Source organism: Haemaphysalis longicornis, unplaced genomic scaffold (assembly GCF_048455015.1).
Source record: "Haemaphysalis longicornis isolate Haplotype H1 unplaced genomic scaffold, Haemaphysalis longicornis Haplotype H1 scaffold_1, whole genome shotgun sequence".
Taxonomy (NCBI): domain Eukaryota; kingdom Metazoa; phylum Arthropoda; class Arachnida; order Ixodida; family Ixodidae; genus Haemaphysalis; species Haemaphysalis longicornis.
Genome location: NW_027526203.1, coordinates 225874580 through 225889165, shown reverse-complemented (window position 1 = coordinate 225889165; position 14586 = coordinate 225874580). Strand labels below are relative to the sequence as shown.

The following is a 14586-nucleotide window of genomic DNA, read 5'->3' as shown; positions in this document are numbered from 1 at the left end:
CCATGGCGCCTGAAGCGTCCGCGACTGATCCTCGAACAAAGCACGCCGCTCCTCATTTCCCCCCACCCTAACCCGATTTCTGCGATAAGAACTTCAGATGCAAGTCAAAAGGTCACGCCCAGTCGCCAGATATCTGTTCCGCCGAGGACAGCGCTTCAAACCGGCCTTACACTGCCAGCTGTTCGCCTTCCAGTTTCGTTTTCATGCGAGGGTATATCCGGGTGTCTAATGTTGCTGCTTAGTTGAACTGTCTATTCGGACGGAGTCTCTGATAAGTTTTTGTACTGTTTCATTTGAAAAATGTTAGGTGGCGCTGCAATAGAGGAGGCTCGTTGTGCTGATCTTTTTTAGCGCGCGACTGCTACTCGGCCAAAGATCGCAGGGGACGATTCTAGCTCATCGTACCTCATTTTTGCGAGCAAGGCTACAATTGCGAGTAAGAAGATGATAATAAAGCTCAGCTTTATGTTTTGAGAGATAACTGACCGTGAACGACAACAAACATCAGCCACGGCGTTCCGTTTTCAACTTCATGCATGTTTTTTTCTGCATCGCGTGCTTGTCCCAAATATTGTGCTCGCTGTAAATGCAAAGTCAGCCATTGACAAGATGTTTTTACGTTATGTGGGGGCAAATTGGTGCCTCTGATAACGTCAAACCGCCAGATTTATTCCAAGGAACCACCCAAAATTGCACAGTTTGAATTAGAGGTTGGGCTTCACCGCATGACACGAGCACCGTGCGTGCTAACATTTTTTTTTTATATCTTAAAAACTGTTCCGCGCAAGTCGACTTTTTTTTTAGGGTGTGTTTTTGAAATGTTTCCCTGCAAAATGTATATTCTAATTTTTTTCTACTACCGGTGGTTTGATATACACAACTCCTTTATCATTTTTTTCGACAACTTGACAAAACTTTTGATTTTGATATTTTTTTTCACAACTATGATATATGAAAACCTTTAAAAAACTGGTGTTATTGGAAAGGCCGTTAAATAATCTGCATTTCGTGCTCCTGCAATTAGTGCCTAAATAATTTTTAGCAGAAAAAAAAAATGTTTTCTTGGACCCCCCAAAATTGGTCAATTTTCTGCGGTAGCGAAAGAGTTAAAAAAAAAAAGATAAATTTGCGCACTGATCTGACCACCGGCAACTCGGAGACTACGACAACCCAAAGCTGGTTTTCTGATCTCGAGAGTGTTAGCTCAGAGACCCTGAGGATGGGAAAACAGAAGGCCGTTGCCAAAGGGGACCGAGGTGCTGCCCAAAAGCACCTTTCTCTTGTCGTTTAGCTGCACATCACTGGAACAGTGTGGAAAAGCCCGTCACCACCGGCGGAGAGCGCCTATGCTTGTTCCTGAACTTTGCAATGCATTAAAAAAATTTTCTTTTTTTTTGAAATTTTTTTAATAGCGTTACTGGATTCAAAGCCGAATAAAATATAGCGTTACTCGCTTCGATATTTGAACATTTCGAATAGAGTATAGCAGCTTTTTGGGGAAAAAAAACTCTTCAACACCGGGAGTAATTTTACGTGGCGAATAGATAAAGAAGAGAGAGAAGACATGCTGCATACCCAAATAAAAGAATTGGTGAAAGGGAAAAAAGGGAAAGAAGAGAAACAAGCAAACGAAAAGATCAAAATACAAATTTCTAAATTAGAACATTGAGAAGACCCGCAAGAAAGGCGAAAAAAAAAAAAAAAAAAAAAAAAAGGAAATTGAAGTGGTGACGAATTAGAGGCAAACAGAGGAAAAGGCGAGCTGAAGAGGAAGACGAGGATCGAGTGAGCGGAACGTGGAACGCGACCTCGAGGCAGTTGATTGACCCTGCTGCATCCTGCTCCACAACACTCCAGCGGGTTTGCTTGGCTGGCCTCGTGGTGTTTGGAGACGCCCAGCACACCAGCGGCAATAAATCCAGAAATGTTGAGAGAGTGAGCAAGGTGACATAGCACCAACATCCCCGGGGCCGACAACCTCGGGACAAGGAACCAGCACGTGCCGTCGAACACGCGCCAGCTACGATCGCCGAGCCCTTCGCCCAGTTGCTTCGCTCAAGCGGACATTGCCACCCATGGTAGAGAAGTGCTCTTCAACATCATGGTAGGACACGCATCATTAACTAAGGCAGAGAGCGGACAAGAAGGGGGTGCATGGCTAGGGTAATTTAGGATAGAGGACTTTTAAGGATTGATTAGCTAGATGTAAGTGCAGTGTTGTATCTATGCCCTACTTGCTTGGAGTTGATAAGTTTGAGCTGGTTTATTCTTTTGTGTTCTTCATTTTGAATTTAATGCCTTCAATTACAGTCATGTGTTTGCGACTCAAGCCTCATCAATTGTCGCGGCGAGACACGTAACAATGAGCGGTTAACTTTTAATCCTGCACGGTAATTCGTGCAATAGTTTATTTTAAAGGGGTACCAAAACTATTGCTACTTAGGATTTTGCATCTTTAAATTACTACACACACATTCGATATTTGAAGTTTTTTACTTTATTCGTATTTGATTCGTATTATAAAATTTCAATATTCGCACAACCCTACGTAACCTATCACAGTGGACAATTCCTCTCTAGGTGTTATAAAGCTGGAACATCTCCCCCTGTCCCTCCAGTATTTTTCGCTCCTTTGCTCATGCCCATTCGAGTAGGCTACTTGCATGCTTGCAACCCAAGGTGAGACATTTCACCAAAATTGAAACAAACACCCATGAAGGTGAGGCAGCCTATTTTATAGCATTTACTAGCTTCAGTTTTGGTCTTTTCAAGAACATGAGCCAGTTGCCAACACATTTATGTGATATTTAGGTGCCCATACTTTTTTTTCTTTCGGAAAAGCACACAGACAAGCTCTATCTATTCCATTTCACCATTCATGAGTTGCGATATTGCAAACCTTAGTGCAAAAAAGTGTATAGAGTGGTGATAGCCATCCTCGCTTTTTTGAAATTTTCTGCAATGATAAAGAAGCACTGCTGCGGCAAGTGGCGTTATTTGTTCGGGACACTAATCTACCAATACACGCCAACTTTTACGCTTCAACATCCTCCAAAAAACTTGGTGGTGACCCAGCCAGGTTAGAATTGGGAACGATTTCTGGAGAAGAAGAAGAAAAAAAAAAAAAAAAAAAAAAAAAGAGAGAGCACTGGAGCAGCTCTGGCTTCCCAATCAGATGACAGCACCCAGACACATTGATTTCAGAGTATAAAGGGCAGCAACGTCCCGCTCCCACTCCCACACTCCCCCGGGAGAGACCGGACTAACATTTTCAACATGGGCTTGTACTGATTGATTTGATTGATTGTAGGGTTTAACGCGGCAACGCAACGCAAGCGATGAAGCGCGCCGTAGTGGAGGGCTCCGGATTAATTTTGACCACCTGGGGATCTTTAACATGCACCGAAATCTCGTACACACGGGCGTTTTTGCTGCTTGCCTCCATCAGAAAAGCGGCCGCCACGGGCTTCTTGTATGGACATGGGCTTGTATGAACACACGGAGCCAGCACAGGGTACATTCCTGTTGCCCACTTCAAAAGAGTGTGTGGCCTCCCCATAAGGTAGGGTACCTTTGGCATGAGAAACCGAAAAGGCCTGGAGGAAGGAATGGTCAGCAGTGCAGTCGCAGAGAAACTGTGCGTGCAGCACCTCTGCGACAAGACTGCCATTACTTTCCAAATACTACGCGCATTTTGCGGACATCACCGTTTTTTTGAAAAGATTATTCGGCTCTTAGGAAAGCTCCAAAGGCACACTTGCCGCTACACCTACCATGCGCATCGTATGTGACATAGGAAAACAAACTCTCTTACCAAACCTGTAACTTGCTGGTTCTCCAGTGCCCAATGTTCTCGCAAAGTGCCCATTCGAAAGCCACTTGCAGGCTCAAGAAAGGCTTGAGCTCAACGACGAGAACCAACACACCTACAATCTCCCTTCATTAAGCTCGTTTTTGCTGGCGAGCTCTATGCAGCACTGAGCTGCTGCCATGCCAGCTTGTCCGTTCATGTTTCCCTTCTCTACGTCCCACCAGCCAGGGGAAATGGCCGCCATTTTTCCAGTTTCTGAAAACATTACCTGTAACGATCGAGCCTTTGGGTTTTGGGCATTCTCCTGCTTCCACTTGTAAAAAAAAGTGAGTAGAGTTAACCTTTGAGGGGTAAAAAGTTGACCTCTTACTTGAGAGGGTGCAGATCAGTCCTCCGGACACGGCTTGCGTAACCATAGTCAACAAAGAAGACCTGCAGAAGGAAAAAAACGTGCTGCAGCTATGTCTACAAGCCTGAAGACAAACACAGCTTGCACACCCTCGTAAAACAGCGCAAGCAAGAGGGGGACTGCACAGTGAAAGAACCAGTGTGCAACAGGGAGATTACCACAGGGCTTGCGAAGAAGAGCTCGCCGGCTGGGTGCCACTGCTGTCGACCACTGCGACTCGCACCGAGTGTCACCGTGCAGGTCGGCACGCACCAGTGACACGCCAGATGCAGGCACCGTGAGCAATCCCCCACCCCCGCGGAGAAGCACAGGCTCAGACAAAGCAATTGAAGAACAGGGAAAGAAGCAATAAGGGTCAATCCCAAGACAGGCCAATTAGCACTTCAAGAGGGAGTGCAGTTGAATGAGGAGGAAGATGAGGCCACGCTCCCGAAACAGCACCCAGCTTGGCAGACCCAGAGCACGGCCTCGTGACGTTTCCGGCCACCACAGAGCGAGCTCCAGGATGCGATGCTGGAGCGACACCCCTTGGCAACGCACCGTTGGCGGTTCCAGAAGCTACTCGGGGATATGGAACAAGAACCGGCTGAGCTGCTGGGCTGCGACGCTCGGACTTCGCACCCAGATGGGTCCCTGCACGCACCTGGGGCTCCGCACCCCTGCCTCTTGGCTGCGACGGCTGAGCTCGTGACTGCCAAGCTCCCCTGCTGACACGAGCACTACCACTGCCACCACCAGGAAGCTACCAACGCGAGACTGCGCTAGGAACAATGATGACACCCTGTGAACTCTAACACTGGGGACGTTCGTAGCTAGGTGCATAGTTAATTGCTGTTCCTTCTGTGAAATACAGTCTGCCTCTAATAAATGCTTTTCTGTACAGTCAAACCAGGTTATATCAGACTTGCAAAAAAACACCTATCATTTCGATATAGGCAATAATTCAATATAAGCAAGCTAGCGTATTGGACGTCATAAAAGCACATAGCATTTTAAAAAACAGTTTAGCGATGAAACTATCTTACTTTCAAGCAAAATAATCCTGCATCTTCTTCTGCTTGAATAAACTGGCTGGCCAAGATAGTATGCACTTTTCTACACTGTGTAAAGAGTCGGAGCAGCTGAGGCCGCAATCTTTCACATTTGCGAATAAGCGCAAGACTAGTGTGAGTGCGCCAATCACTTCGAGGTTGTACGCAAAGGATCGCCGTTGCTTCCCTCGTTGTGCCCGCTTTCACTTGCACTCGGTACGATGTTGGCAATGTAGTCCTCCAAACTCTCCCATGGTCGTGACACCACCATCAATGTAGTCCTCCAAACTCTCCCATGGTCGTGACACCACCATCAACTCTCACAACCCATTGCCGACCCGTTGCCGACCCTTTGCCGGCCGTTGATTCGGCAACGGCATCCGGAAATTCCGACCCCTCGCTCCCCACTTCGACAACAACAGCGGTGGCTTCATTGCACTCCTCAGGATTTTTGAATCATCACCAACATGAACAAGCCTGCAGACTTGAAGCAATTTTAGGCAGTTTCTTTAGTAAGATCTGCCCAAAACCTACTTTCACAAGGTGTTCTCAGGAATCTCGTGCCCGACGGGTACGCCCGACTTCTCACCAAGTACGACTCGGCATACGGTTGCCAGCTTCACGGCAAAAGTCAAATTTGGCTACTTTGCGCTAGCTAGAGCCACTAAATAAGCCTTTGTTTAATGACACTAGCATAATGCTGCATTAGCCACCACACCGACACTTCTGAAAAAGCCCACAAAGGGTGAACGACACAAACGCAAAGAATAAAAAACAAAAGCATAGCGGGTGGGCCGGGATCATTTTTTGCAAGGGGGGTGCCGACGGCTCGCACTTGGTGCGATGGCGCAGCCATGATAGGGAGGGCGAGGTGAGGGAGGGAAAAGAGCTGCCCCCTGCCCATGAGCAGCCAGGCTAAACCACGCTGAGGGGTGTGCCGGAGGAATTTCTCCAATGCACCGAGGGAAATCCAACTTGGGGGAAGGGCGTTTCACAGCGGCGTTTCACATGTGATATATTGGTTGTCGTTGGTATCTTTGTTTGATATAGAAATATTTTTTGCTATATACATATTCTCATTGTAAACGTACCGTGCCCACAAATAGTCCCATATAATCAGGGGTGGAACAGGGTACATGGGTTTGGGAGCAGTCCTGGCAGCAGGAAAAAGTGCCTTTTGTAGCAGGCTTTGAGAAGCCAGAAATGCCATTTGGAGCAGATGTAACACCATTTCACAGCATTATGGTGCCTCCCTTGCCTCCCTACAGGCCGCTGTGCAAGTCCCCTGCCAATTACGTTTTACCTATCGACTATATCAGGCGTTCTATGATGATGTTTGTATTTTTATGGGGCAAGGCCGACTGAGGGCGAAGAGCGCCAAAGGATGGTTAGTTCATTCGAGTGACATGAAAGTAAAAGTGAAGCATTTCGGTAAAAATAAACGAAGTAAAACACAAGCTAATGAAGATGACTGGTGTAAAGGGCTAGGTTGTCATGATGCATGATAAGAGATGAGATGTAAAAAATTGACATCAGTAAGAAACTTAAAAACACACCTGATGGAAAACATGGGCTCATCTCCTAAAAAGTATGACGGGTGTAGTTCTACGGGCGTATGCGCTCTACCATGCACTAGAACCTACTCTGAACCAGGAACGCAGTTCTTGTACTATATCTAGAGGTTTACAAAATGCGGAGTTATCTACCTTCAACTCCAGCGAGCACGCCGTGTTATTACCGTTCAAAGGTCAAACCTTACACGCAGAGTTAAGAGATCAGATAACAGGCCTTCCTTTGTGTCAAGCAAACGGCAGTGTTTATGCGAACACACGGCGGCATTTCGTAAAACAAGGTGTTTGCTTGCAGTTTTTTCTATGGAACAGTGATTTCAGTGTGTGGAAAGCTGAACACAGCTTTCTTGGCCTGTCACGGGGTTGCGAGAGTCGACGAACTTACGCTGCACACTATGTAACTAGAGCCTGTTAGAAGACTAAACGATTAATGTTGGACCATCCTCCACAAACCAAAGCTAACATCAAAGTTTGCAGGTGAAAATGTGTAATTACCTCACAACAACAGCAAACTGAATTAACAAGCAAGGGCAGAGCATCAGAGACCCTGTTTGTTGAATACATGTAGCTATGAAAAGTTGCGGGCAGCCAAGCTAGGATCACCAAAAATGGGTGACTAAATTGATGTGCACCTCCAATAAACTACAATTTTTCATGCGAATATTATTGTTTTTGATGAGACACAAAAACAATTTACTATTCGTCATTTCCATTGATTGTGGCGCAGCGGCCGACACCAGCAAACAGAACTGTGCAAATGCAATACAAAAATGCAAAGAGAATGCAGAGAAAGCGCATAGTGCCTGTGGCCTTACAGCTAAGCCAAAATCAACTTCCATAGCCACCCATAGCCTCCGAAACCATAAATGCCTTGATGAAATTGAAAACACGATGTTTTAGCCAAGTTTTCGGGTGCTGGGCATCATGGCGGTCGTATCTCGTGGTTCAATTCAGGCGCTTCGGAGCAGGACAGCACTGATAAACGAGCTTGGCAAGCTTGCACAACAGGGGCTGTTTGGCGCAGGATGTGCAGGTAAACAAGTCTGGCGCTCAATGGCACAAATGGCACAGCTGTGCCACCCCTGAAGGATAATACGATGCAAACGGGTTCGATATAGCCGGGTTCCACTGTACATCCGATTTACCTAGGAAGGAACACTGAAGCAACAATTGTTTTAGCTTCTTGGCCCATCTCCTGCACCTCCAATGACTGACCAGGGGAGTGAGTGCACAACACCTCTTGCATACCTCTTGACGATGCGCTGTTCCATTCTGGTGAGTGGCGACAAGCACCATGACACACAATTGCTATGCACCCAAAGCATATCCGTGTGCAAGCAATGCTCCATGCGTTCACCATTATCCACTTCTTCAAGAACAACGCGAAAAATCTACAAACTCTGGTCAAGCTATTGTCGTAGCCCGCAATGTTGGCCAGGAAGAGAAGTGCAGTCGTACTACAGTGCAGTCATAGCACAAGGCATCGCACAGTGTATCCCATGCACCACTTCTCTTTCGAACAGCGGGGGGACCTCCGTGCACTGCCATCAGGTGCCGCTGGCCAGCGCAGGCAACGGCCCATCCACCACCCTGTCGCGGCGCTGATCAGCGACGTCCCGATTGTTACCCACTGACATCCCTGCAGGGGCCCTCAGAGGAAAGGTTGAACGAACAGGCCGTACCACTGCCTCACCTACCCACCACAGGTGAGCACTCTGAACTTGCTGCACAGTCGCATGACCCAGCTTCTCCTCAAGGCCAAAATCGGCGCTTGTGGCAAGTGTAAGTTAATCGCGTTCACATCGTAAGGCGCACTGCTTTTCACCCAGGCGGATGTCACACCACAAAGCCCAATAAAAGTTTTTTTTTTTTTTTTTTGTCAGTGCTGGGACCTACGCAGTGTCCCGAGTAACTCCCCCTCTTCCGTTTCCGCGAGTCAAGCAGAGGCAGAAGGCTGCATGTTGCACTCCTCCCTACCAAGACAGAGACGCGGTGAATAGCAGCAAAGTGAAAATGCTCACTACGGCATCTCTCTCATCCTGGGCATCAACAGCGTAGATGATGGCCCGCAGCCAAGTGGTTACGCCATCACTGCTCGTGTAGGGTGCTGCGCAGGGCATGCCCACAGTCAGGGTCTGCACATTGTTCTGGTGCACCCCCCAGCCTCTGGACACCTGGAAAGAAGCCATCCACATTGATCGAACTGAACAAGTGGGAAAGCAACATTTCAGTGACAGTCAACTCCAAATGGCCCTGATATGGCTCCTCAGTTGAACCATTCGCTGCTGCTGGATGTGAAGAGCAGAAAGGGAGTGGGGGTATTTTAGCAAGACGGTAAATTGGATATTTTTACCCTGTTAAGACCAATCACAGCTGCCAGCTCGCATGCAATCAAATCGCTTTACCCAATGACCGAAATGCTCAGCAAAATGGCTGTCCATTCGAGCTGTTTCGAGTGGTTCATGCATGCAAACTTCTGCAGCGCGCAGAAACTTACTAAAGTTGGTCAGGAAGGAACTCCTCCTGTTAGAATGCCAAACGATTTCGTTGCACAGGTTTTTAATCACACCAGGGCGGGACAGCAGAGACCGGATTTTGAGCAAACCTCGGTTTGGAGCAGTCAGCCAACACAGTACTAATTCAAATTGGAATGACTCGGGATCACAGACACCCTTTTTAGGCAGCTAGTGATCAGCAGCCTACAGGAAAAAGCTTTCAACATCCTTGGGATTAACAGCAGAACCTTTTTGAAAAATACGAGATGCACCTGTAAATGGATCAAGTGAAGTCCTGCAAGTGCTAAAAAAAGAAAAAAGCAGTGCCTATTGTCAGGTCCTTTAGTTGCCCCTTTGCGCTACCCACGAGCACAGCCCTTAGCCGCCCGCAGCACCCACGTTTGGGATACGTCAAGTTGCTGTGTCGTCATGCGCGCTGACACGCCGGCGGGCACGAACTCCCCACCACCACCGTCGCTCCTCCTCACCCAGGAGCCTGCCTCCTTCCCGCCTTACGAGCGTCTTCCTTGGGGGAGATTGGGGAGATAGGAGACGGAGAAGGGGGATGCTGCTTGATCTAGGTCGCGGCCTGCCTTTGACCCCGATCAGATGTGGGTGGCCCACGTGCAACCTCGGCCATGGCCGCCCGTTCAGGCGAAGCCTGGAGGCGCACGTCGGTACAGTGTAGTTCTCATAGCCAGTCTCAACGATCAATATGCGCTGTACCACTTTGCCAATAAATCTCCTACTTCGTCTTGGCTCTTTGGAGCCTGTCATCGCTTTGACGGTGAGTCGAACCTGCTGGGGGTCCCTCGGGACACCGCGAACTCTTGGGGGATTTTGGAGGGCGTAGCTTAAAGGGACCCTGCAACACTCTTTGTTCAGTGCAAGTAAACCGGCGCAGCGTATAGATTACACTGCCAGGAACATCAGGGCCAAATATTACACGCGCACGTGACGCAGTAAGCGCGCAAATCGCCGTGAAAGACTCGGAAAAACCAACTGTGCTTTCTTCAATTATCCTCATTATGCACCCCTGGCATAGCCTAAACGACGTCATTTTGGCCATGGCTGTCCTATTGGCTGTCGCTGGTCAACCTTGCGGCTTATTTCTTGCATTTCCAGTGACGATCCGCCGTCGTCGGCACTGTGTAACAACCCCCTCTACGTCTGAACAAGCACGCATAGTTACGGTGTTTCTTTTGTTTTGAGTGCGCACGGAGTTTGAGTGACGGACTAAATGCTTTCCTTTGAATGAGACCACTCGACAACAAACGTTTATTGCTACAAAATTGCCCTACCAGCATTAGCGGATGCTCGCGAACACGCAGCCATGCCTGTTTTTTTGTGGCACCAGACCGAAATAGACCCCTCCACATTACGGAGAAAAGGAGAAAACTCACCGGCCTGTGATATATCGAAGGCCGCCGAAGAGAACACCGCGAGCCAGCCCCTTCTCCAGGAGAGAGCACACAGCTTTCGTCGCGTTGTCCGCGGTCGAGTTGAGAGGAAACGATTATGCGCGATTCTTCTTGCGGGAGGAGATTGCTGGGACAATAGACTTTACCCCAACTTTTCCAAGTAGTCGATGGTAAGTGTTGCAGGGTCCCTTTAAAAACAGCCTCAAATCCCACACTTTGGATAAGCCGTCCAAAGTAAAATGCCGAGTGCACAAACATTTTCCCCACACAGCAGGCTTTCTGCTAACACCAATGCCATGAAAAGTGTACCATTACTGCAGAACAGTTAAAAATAGAGACCTGCTCACCCATCAGCAAAAATGCTCGTGTTTATAGTACTCAGTGGGCCGAAGCTCTTGCACATTCTCGATCACACAGCATCCAGGGTCTTACATCTTCCCAACAACACCCAAGAAAATCACAAAAAAGGGGGGAGGGAGCACCGTGCATACCTGCCAGGTTTGCCGGGATGGCATTAGGGAGATCTTACTGGGGCGGGGAAAGGCAGGAAGGGGGGGGGGGGGGGGGTAGTAGCAACAACAGAATGGGTAACTTTCCACACATTTTTTTTATTTACTTACAAGATAGCAGGAAATGAACTGTTTCTTTGCCCAAACTACCAACAAGCTACACCACTTAAATGTTCGACGTTGCTAATGCCGCCCTTTTCAGAAAGTCCTGGAAACAGTACTGCAAGCGCAATACAAAACAGCAGGAACTGAACTGCTTTGTTGTTTCGTCTAAACTAACAACAAGCTACACCACTGGAGACTTGCTGAATCTTCAGAACGGAAGTGCTTGTGTGTAAATGAAAGTGGCAGTGGCGCTGCGTTTCTATAAACAGTAAAGTAACAATGGGACGAACAGGTTCACCGTCTGCGCATGGCTGACTACGCTTTTTAAGCACTTCACTGATAATGATGCGAACTGGTGTCGGGTTGAATTGCCACAATATACCTCCGGCATATTGTGGCCATACTGGGAAAAGGATTAAGCCAAAGACGGGTGCGTTTTCGGGAGATTTTTGTTTCTGTCGTACAATCGTACAAAACCATGAAAATTCGGAAGTCTCCCAGAAAATTCGGGAAACCTGGCAGGTATGCATCGTGGCACTTTGGCCTACTCAAGCAGTGAATGAACGAATGAGGACACAAAAATGTGCCTTTAGTGAAGCCTGATGTTTCTTCCCATTGCTCATGTGAAGATTTACTCTTTGGGTGTTTTAATGCAGCATGCCTGCTTACAAGCAGTGCTGACAAAAAACACTGAGCGCCACAACACACACACGCCAGGAGACAAGAAGATGGGGTCACGTAACAGGATGCTGTGGCAATAACTGCAAGATTTTTAGTCCTGGCTGAATGGGGTGTAAGCACGACCATTCCATGCATACCATGCATCCTCCAACCTCAGCCATTTGGAACAACTGATGCCCTTTACCTAATAAGAGGTCACCTGCAGTGTATGGCAGCAGTCAAAAATAATTGATGGGGGCCCGCAAATCCAGGTTAATTCCGCTGCCTCCCAGTGTCATGGTTATGGCAGCCCACTCTGGTTAGACTGACTGCCTCACGGATTGTAGTGTTGGCTGCAGTGATTTCCCTACACCCCCCCCTAGGGGGTGTGTAGACCCCCCCTAGTTTTTCTAGACACCCCCCCTTGAATCCCCAAATTTCACTCTTGTCAGTACTTGTATGGACCTTTTCCTCCCGCACATAAACACACATATAATTTACTTTCTTCATTGATTTGATGCCGTTCTTTGTTTACAACCGTAATCTTTGCAGAAGCTCTTTCAGCATGTACATTTAAAATGGACAATTTGGCGAGGCGAAGCGCTACGGAAGCTAATCCTGGCGTTTTAATAAATCGGGAGCGTACAATCGGTGCCTGATTTATAAGTGCTGCATAATTCGTGTACTTCCTAAACATTGTTTCAAGAACTCAAATTTCGTCACTGGCCCTGGTAACAAGTTCGAAAATGTCCTTATACGTTGAAAAATGGTGAGAAATTAAAAAAAAAAAAACTGAATACGGACCGGACCTTTCATGGTAAAAAATGAATTTCTCTAAATTTGTTTTTTTCTTAGATTGAATAGAAAGCACCGCCTCTCAGGTGTGTGTGTGTGTGTATATATATATATATATACAGTTGAACCTCGATATAACGAACCTCGATTTAACGAAATTCGCGATATAACGAATTTTTTCAAGTTTTCTAACAAAATTTTGCTAAATGCATGTATTTTTGTCTCGATTTTACGAAGTAATTTTGTGCGGCGGATTCGATTTAACGAAGTCCCGGCAAGAAAGGAAGAACGAAATTCCGGTCAAGGCACGTTTTATTTTGCCTCTCAGGCCCTACATTGAAAAAATTCAGTGCTCAAATTGACTCTTGAAGGCTCAAATGAAAGAAAAGCGGTGAAATCTACGGTTAACAACAATTAAAAGCGAAGAACGAAGCTGCACAAACCGCTAGCGGTCATAGACGGTTTAATAGTGCGGCCACTATTTTGACGTCTCCATCGTTGCCTACGCCAGCGCCCTCTATGCTTAGGCTACCGAAGCCTATTTCAAGCTTTTTTTATCAACGCGTCATTGCTCACGGTGCTGCTGCTCTAGGTTGTGCTCGCTGATAACCAAATTAATATTTTGTTCGTGCATCGTTAGGTGAGTTTTGTAAGCAGCATGAGCACTCCAAGAGAAAGAAAAGTGTTCCGAACAAGAGCCTGAGGAAGTTCGGTGAAACTGACAGCCACCGAAGTGTGATGGATGCCATCGATGTTCTGCGGAGGCACGCAGGTGCACACGAATTTTAAGACCTTGTTAGCGCTGTCAGCATACGACCGTCACGTAAAGCCCGCCCTGGTCAAAAAACGCCAAGCACTGCTTACGGACTTCTTCACTACGGCTTGAACATCGAGTGCTGGTGGCAATAAATTGCTCTCTTTGAACGTGGTCATCTTCGTTTCACCAGCGTTCATTAGACAGCTGCGGTGCGGAGAAATCAGTTTCGTAAGGGCTCAGTGGGCATAAAAGTAATTGCTTAATCGAATTTGGCCGGAAGAATTTTATTTAATGTAAGCTTTCCGCTTTCCGGAGCACGTAAGCGCTGCTCCACACAGTGAAGCGGTCCGCGTGTACTCCGCTGAACTCGCAATCATGGCTTTATCTCAAGTGTTGTGGTTGCATCACGCGCTTATACTGCAGAGCCTTTGTACATGAAAAAAGTCTTTCGAAAGTTTCATAGCAGCCTTCCGCTGTTGGCCCGCCGCGCCTAGGCCCCTAAGCCTACCACTGAATAGACGAAAAGAGGCGTAACTTCGAACGAGCACCTCGGCGGGGTGAAGTTCACGGGACATGGACGCGGGCGCGGGTTCAATTGACTATAACAGCGGCATTTAGTAGTGACCGAAATGAAAAAACAGAAAAAACAAAAAGTGGAAACCTAGTCTGCTATCATATTTAATGAGGCGCTGCGGAAAAAGCACCGGTTTTACGATGACACATGAACTACCGTCGGCTATCCGAATTCCATTGCCCAAGTGTTGAAACTCTTAATTCACACAATTTTCGCGGCCAGTTTTAGTACAAATTTCGCTTTAATTGGAGAGGTAACTACATAGCAGTTGTTGCCTGGCGAGGGCCAAAGTGTTAAAACCCCAATAACTGGTTAAATGAACTGTAAAATCGAAACCTCGATTTTACGAAATTCTCGATTTAACGAAATTTGCGGCCCCAAGTACGACTTCGTTATATCGAGGTTTAACTGTATATATATATATATATATATATATATATATATATAG

The 14586-nt window shown here is 47.2% G+C and overlaps 1 protein-coding gene across 4 annotated transcripts in view; it reads right to left on the bottom strand.

Moving 5' to 3' along the window:
* The window catches only part of LOC144142439 (uncharacterized), a 242202-nt gene that overhangs the window by 88602 nt on the left and 139014 nt on the right, over positions 1-14586 (bottom strand). For all 4 annotated transcript variants that reach the window (XM_077673960.1, XM_077673951.1, XM_077673969.1 and 1 more), the window contains 2 exons: positions 8844-8996; positions 4182-4243 (listed from right to left, as the gene is read on the bottom strand). In XM_077673960.1, the coding sequence (XP_077530086.1) occupies positions 4182-4243; positions 8844-8996 (215 nt within the window). The remainder of the gene's footprint in view (positions 1-4181; positions 4244-8843; positions 8997-14586) is intronic.